This window comes from Piliocolobus tephrosceles, chromosome 4 (genome assembly GCF_002776525.5).
Source record: "Piliocolobus tephrosceles isolate RC106 chromosome 4, ASM277652v3, whole genome shotgun sequence".
Taxonomy (NCBI): Eukaryota; Metazoa; Chordata; class Mammalia; order Primates; family Cercopithecidae; genus Piliocolobus; species Piliocolobus tephrosceles.
Window position 1 is genome coordinate 11,295,645 of NC_045437.1, and position 7,353 is coordinate 11,302,997.

General features: G+C 41.4%; 1 protein-coding gene across 2 annotated transcripts in view; it reads right to left on the reverse strand.

Moving 5' to 3' along the window:
* Nucleotides 1–7,098, reverse strand: part of CTNND2 (catenin delta 2) — a 933,747-nt gene extending 926,649 nt beyond the window's left edge. The window contains exon 1 of one of the 2 annotated variants that reach the window (XM_023218279.1): nucleotides 6,872–7,098. Coding sequence is in view for 1 of the 2 variants with exons in the window: in XM_023218276.2 (XP_023074044.1) it covers nucleotides 6,872–6,908 (37 nt within the window). In the remaining variant the exon portion in view is untranslated. The remainder of the gene's footprint in view (nucleotides 1–6,871) is intronic. The other variant, XM_023218276.2, reaches the window with a different exon arrangement.
* Between the last annotated feature and the right edge of the window lie 255 nt (nucleotides 7,099–7,353).

The window sequence follows — 7,353 nt, forward strand, 5'->3', positions numbered from 1 at the left end:
AGCAACACAAATAATCCGATCCAGATGCTACAAGCCCCAGCCCTCCTGCATCAACCTTCCATGTCCCGGGTTAATGAGATAATTTTTACTATCTCTGAGACTTTTTATATAACACTTCTCTGTCTTTCTGGAGGGTTCCTCTTCCTTCTTATTCAGTTTCTCCATGACCCCAAGAACAAGGCTCCACACCAGTGAAGACTGTGTTAGAGATGAGAGATTGAACTGTGGCTCTTTTACATTTGGAGCTACCAAAAAGGTTGCTCTTTCTGGAAATTACATCATTCTATACTGTTGAAGGTAATGACTGCTATATTACTCTAATATTTGAAAGTCCAAATAAAATATGTGATAGAGAATAAAATTTATTTTTAAAAGTGAGCATTTTTAGGTTGAGTAGTCATGCTTAGAGTCAAATCATATCTATTTAGAAATGCAATCTTTCTCTTCTTTCTTTACTGTGTCCATGATTCCTCCTATTAGTTGTGAAACATCAAACAGCCACCAAAATCTAATCATTTACACTGAGGTAGAAAAAGCTGTGAATAATAGCTAGCCTGGATCACTTATATATGGTTTGGGAAGTCAGATTTTGACGTCATCTTTTTTATGTCTAATTCTCACCAGTTAAAGAATAACATGAGAAATAGGGGAAGAATGTCAAGGGTAAGTTATTTTAAAGTTGGCTATACATAAATCTGAATTTCATGGACCATACTTGCTATAAATCAACCAGGGCATTAGACACTACCTTGATAATTCTTGATGTGGTGTCAAAATACCATGAAATATTTAAAGAGCTCAACTACCAAGCAAAGCACTGTGAAAGCTACTATATCCAGAATTCTATCAACTAGAATTCTTTATAAACCATGCCAATGGGGAACACTTCTTCTCTATTCTGATATTTCCTTTCAGGCGAAGGGAACTTAATTAATGTAACACTGCTGGCCTCTCTCCAGCTTTTCACTTTCTCTGCCTCTGAAGAATAAAGGAGCAGCTTGCCTTGCTTCTTCTCTCTTCCTCTGGAGATCATCTTCCCTGCAGAGAGCGAGGCTTGGCTCTGCCAGCTCAGAAAAAGCTCTGTCCCTGTGGGGAGGGAGGAGGGAAAGAAGGCCGACGACCTGGGATGTCATTCAACTGCCACATCAAGCTATGTCTAATGAAAACTGATATTTTTGCCCATGGCAGTCACTTACTTATATTTTTCCCTTCCAATATCCCAACTTGCTCAGATGGGGAGTGGGGAGGAGGAGAGCCAGATATTTATTTGATTTCTTAAAGACACCAACAACCCACATTCCTGCACATTTTATAACTCTTAAAGTAAATATATACCTTTCTGTGGTTTATGTTATTGCATATTTAAATGCAAAGAGATAATACAATAAAGTATTTTTACATTATAAGGAGGTTCCTAAACCAAAAGAATGAACTGCATAAAACATGCACAAAATGCAGTTTTCTTTATACATATCTACTGGACAAAATTTCTAATGACAGTTGCGATAATCACGTGTGTCAAACCAAAAATGTTACCAATGAGAAAACTCTGGTCCTTACCTAGGCAAGAGAAGTGCATTTTCTAATATCAATGATCGAATTAATTGTTCCCCCATCATCTAGTGTTATAAAGTAAACATCCTATTCAGTAACATTTCTGTATCATTCAAACCTTGTAGAAATGTTACATATATTTATTTAACCAAATATAATTGGATCACCTGCTTACTTTTATCCAAAAACAAACAAACAAACCAGTAAGGTCTTTTATCGTAACATGTATTTTGCTCTGGTAACTTATAATTGGCAGTTTCCACAACAACACATAACTTTGAATACAAATAGCTACATTTATTGTCAAAATGTTTTTCTGAGTGAAGATAAATTTGTCCCCCATTATACAGGTCACATTCTGAAACAAATTCCAAGATACACTGCATCGTGATTATCCTAAAAATTATGTTGCTGAAGATCACAGTTTTAAATCAAGCCCCTCTGGGTTTGATCATCCCAAGGACCTGGGCATCTTCAAACCTGGAAGAGCTGGGCCCTTTTTTGTCTTCACTGCAGCTCTTAAGAGTGAAACGAAAGCGAAAATGACCATCTATTTTCAAAGAGGTACCAATTCACACTCTTTTTATTTCTCTTCAAGCACTTGAGTTTAATTGGGGAGGGGGCCTTCTCTTTATGTAATACATTCGCTGTTTAAGGTTCCTTTTTTCTCTGCCATAATATGACATTATGATGAGATTCATGCTCTGTGGTTCTAAACAGAGCAGATGTGTAATATCTGACCTCACAGAGAGTGATGCTTATTAAACTGTCTATGACAGTCTTTGTATAACATTAATCTTTGTAGAAAATTTGATCTTAATCAGGCGACTAATATAACACTAATAGAGAATATCAAAGTTTTATAATTTCTACTAGATTAGAATCTTTTTTAATAATGGTGTTGGGAGACATAAGTTACTTCTCCTTTAGCTTAACTGTTATATACTTTAATATATAAAGGGCTGGTATGTTTCAGAACAGAAAGTTTAGCATATTTTATATGCAAATCGGCATAATGAAGCAATATTACAATAGGGGTTGGGGTAGGGAAATTACAGCCATTTAATACCCTTTGTTAGAGAGGATGGTAACCTAGATAACCTATTTAATTATATATATATATAAAATATTAGTACCTGTCTTAAAATGTATATATTGATTTCTTGTGTTTACATAAATTTTACAATTTACAAGCCACTTATCCATGCTTTTACTCACTTTATCCTCAAAGAAATATTTTAAGATATTCTGTCTTATTGTACCCATTTTACAGCTGAAGAAACTGAGTTAACAACTGAGGATCACATAAATGGTGAGGGATACACAGCTAAGAAGAGATACGGCTGGAATCCACCAAAAGCCAGTGCTCTCTCCACATCTCTGTACCCACCAGAAGGAGAATGCAAAACAGCATTTCACTATGGAAACTTATTTTTCCAATAATTGTCATTTCAGATCACAAATATATTTCTAAAGAAATAGTTGGACTCTGACATACAACGTGTGTGTGTGTGTGTGTAACTTTATTACAAAATATTGTAATATATAATATATAGGAACCTAATAAAATAAGTTTCAATATATGTAATTCATTTTGCAAGTAATGTGCCAAGAGAGACAGGTGAAAATTTATCTAAGATGGAAAGTTTCTAGGAAGCATTGTTTCACTTATTTAATGATTATTTCCAATTTGTTAAAAACGAATAGATACAGAGTACAACTTCGACATCCTAACACAGCTAAGACACTTCCTACAAATCAATTAACCATGATTCAGAGCTTAGAATTGCACTTAACTGCTATGTGATCAAAAGATAAACAACTGGAAGTGTCATAACTGCAGATTTTTGTTATGAGTCTTAACATTTAATGGACTAAAAAGCACAGTATGATAAAATATTTCTGTGAGTTCCCTGTGTGGAGGTACTGTTTGTGACTATAACTGAGTTCATTAAACCCAACCAGGCAGTTTGTTAATCAGTAGGCTGGATTGGCAGACAATGTGATAGAAACTATTTACTGATGACAAGTTTAATATTTTATATTAATATAAAAAGCTGTTGCTTTGGCATATAATCAGATAACTTGAAGCTAGCAACAAGTATCATGAACTGTTCCCACTCAAATTAACTTTTCACACACCAGAAAGCCATCAAAGTACTGTGGCCAGGAGAACACCTTCAGAAGATGAATGAGGAAAACCATCATGGAAGCCAACAATGAATTTGGTTTGGCGGTGTATTTGACTTGTAAATCACCCAGGAAAGAGCCACACCTTCAGCTGAAGTACTGGACTTGAAAATGACTGGCAGTCCATGCTTCGTTTTTGTTCATTGCCTGAATTATGACATCCAAGTTGATGTACTCACAACGATGTTAAGTATTTTAAAAATGAAAACTCTGTTAGGAAGAGTGAGACCAGCATCAAGGATTTCCCTCTAAGGAAGTGAAAATAATGTTCACACAGAGAAAAAACAAAAATGGGTGTTCCCATTTTCTGTGGCTCATCATAAAGAAAAAAACACTGGAAGTTCAAAATGTCACAGTTTCTATTTTAATTCAATTGACTCGTTACAGCTGTATACACTAGTCCATACATAGTGTACTGACCTTATGGACAAATTACAATACATTATTTCAAATGTAATTTTAATGTTTTCTTAAAGACAACCTGATGAAATTACCCTGAAAACCCCTTCAACAAGTCCACATAAATGTATACCACACAAAAAAGAAGTTTGATAAGACAAAACGGAAAAGAGCAAGTTCTGTAACATTTTCTGCAAATGCACTGCATATTCAACTAAATATCAAAGTAAGATTATATTTGAGAATATTATAACTTCATTTTTAATTTTACAAGCCATTATGAAAGCAATATTATCCTTAGACATTATTTAACAAAACTATAAATTGCATTTGCAAACTAATATTTGAATTTCATTTTTGTCTCTGATGAACAATTTCACAGGGAGAAAGAACTGGCTTGTATTCTATTGTGAAACATGTAAAGTGGATAGAAATACTGTAATTTGACAGTGCATGACTTTTATTACAAACAAGGAAAACATTAGCGACACCTATAATGATTGGGTTATACAACTACACAAACGTACACCAAATTAAATAACTCCTAAGACTATGACAATTTTATTAGAGCAACAACCTCATGTACTTACTACAATTGCCATTCAATCAGGTAATATCATTTGTAATCCACAATATAACATAAAACCCACATATACAGTACATGTAGTTTTTCTCATGCCCATCGGCCGCTCTGGGTGCACACACAGGCAAAGAGCAACACTAACTAGTCCTTTAAGAATCATGCTTAAGACTGAAACACTAGGCTCAAAAGGAAAAATAAAAGGAAATGAGAAATGTATGCTACTTCATCTATTGCTTCTTTTTTGAAAGAAATTTTATATTAAAACAATGCAATGGGCACAACCGTGTGTTCAAAGTGCTCTCGGAAAGTTCCCTGAATGTGAATAAGGTGAAACTAAGGCAATATTGCTAAAAACTAATCGCAGTATTCAATTAACTTGAGCCGTATAGACCTTGTCAGTCCTTCTGCAACACTGACTTGTGATTAGTATAATCAAAGGCCTCCCAAATTTCAACACTTAACTTGGAATGTAATCGTCTTCCTTCAAGCCCTGAGCCCTTGTAACCCACAGATCAGTAACGATACCACTTAACATTTTTCCCCAACAACAGTAGGAACAGATTCTGCGTATAGCAACGATATGTTAATAAAAGAGAGCTGAGGGCAGTTTAAAGCATCTAGTTCATATTTGAGGATACTCGCCCCTATATGTCACACTTCTCGAAGCACAAATCCCCAAAATAATGCACAGGTTCACCGCCATAACTTGATATGAGTCACAGCAAACACTTCTCCATGGGATTTTAAAAGTGGTGCAGCCCCGAAGCCTTGTCATTATGTAGGTGAACGACCAGCAGCAGAGAGGAGCTGGACTCCCCTGGGTAGCTTCAGCCCCTGATGAAGTATGCACAACGAGATAACTCCTAGGGAGTTTCAGCACCTCCCTATTTTCACGGAAGTCACTGCAGAAAATCCCAAGCCTCTTAAATATTGGTCACATAGTTCTTAAAAGTGAAAATTTACACCTGTCAGGCCTAATACTCTGCTTATAACATTCTCTGTTCTCTAAATAAACATATTTGCTTGAGCACAGTAAAAATACATCTTAATAACACCTTCCAGAGCTAAGGCAAACCACATAAGCTCAAATGAGGCACACAAGAAAAGAAAAAAACACCTTGGAACCACAACCTGCCCCTGTCTCTCTCATCTCCCACACCCTTTACACCCCCACGGTTACAGCAAAATACAACTTTGGGCATTTTGGAAGTAACTGTTCTTTGTGACACATACACACACACACACACACCCCAAAAATTCCCAAGTCTGTTTTCCTACCACACACACCAGGAAGGCTGCATCACCTTTCTAGTGACTTAATTCTGAACGTAGAGGCTCAAACCTGCCGAGTGGCAATCGAAGAAAACACATTACACACCAGAATAAGATGAGGGTCGGGAAAAAAGAAAAAAGCAGCTTCGCTTTCAGCCATTAATTACGGATCACCCCAATTTCGCATCGCTTATCTCCCATACACACGCACAGCCTTCCAAACCTGGCTTTCAGGCGGCGCTTTCCGGAGCCTGGCTGTCTATTGTCAGCACGCAGAAGCCCCTGAAACCTGCGAAGCCGGCTGCAAAGGCTTGCTCGGAAGCCGCTAAATATAGACCAAGGGGGCTCTGGGTCTGGCAAGCCGCGGGAGCCTGAAGACATGGCCATGGACGCATATGACTAAGTCTTTCCATTTTGTTCTAGCCAAACATCGTAATGACATTGAACATAAGGGCAAAAGACTGGAGGGAAGTCCTCCCCACCCCCACCCCGTCTCCTCCCGTATATTAGGGACGTCATGAATGCACCGGGTATGTTCTCTGGGTGGCGGGGAGCAGCATTGTCGGTGTTGCCCTAAATACGCTTCCTCCCGGGGCGATGGGTGGCAGGGAGGGGAAGCACGCAGGGCAGCCACTTGGCAACAGCTCCAAGAAAGGCACTAACCCCGGACCCCCTTCCAGGCACAGCGGCTTCCGAGGGGGACCTGGCGCGATCGCGGTCCTCCCCGAGGCAGGCAGGACCCCCGCAGCAGCCGCCGCCGCCCGCCCGCCCGGGGGCCGGGAGCCCGGGACCACCCCCACCGGCGGCAGGAGGAGGAGGACGGCGCCAGGAAGAGGCTCTGCCCGGCCGCGGCCGCCCAGCCCCGCAACTCACCCAACGGCGCGGCGCCCGGCGGCTTCCTCGCAAACATGCACCCGCCGCCGGCGACAGCTCCTCAGTCCGGGGAGAGGCGTACGCGGCGCCGCCCGGCTTCAGGGCAAGGTCCTGACCTTGCCCAACTGCAGCATCTTCCGCTTTTGTTGTCTGAGCGCGGCCGCGGGACAAGGGATGCTGGCGGGTGGCAGGGGCGAGCGCCGCGGGCGAGAGGCGGCTCCCGACGCGAGTGCGCGGCGCCCGGCCCGGCGGCCCCTCCGAGCGCGGCGAGCGCAGCGCCCCCTGCCCGGCTCCGCGGGCTCCGCGGGCTCCTCTGGGCTCCTCGGGACTCCGGGCGCCGCCGCCAGCCGGCCGGGCTGCGAGAGTAGCCGCCGCGCCCGCCGCTCCGCTCGGCCGGCTGTAGCTGCGGGCGCGAGCCTGGCGCCGCGGCGGCCCCAGGCGCCGAGCCCGCGGAGCCGGGCAGGGGGCGCTGCGCTCGCCGC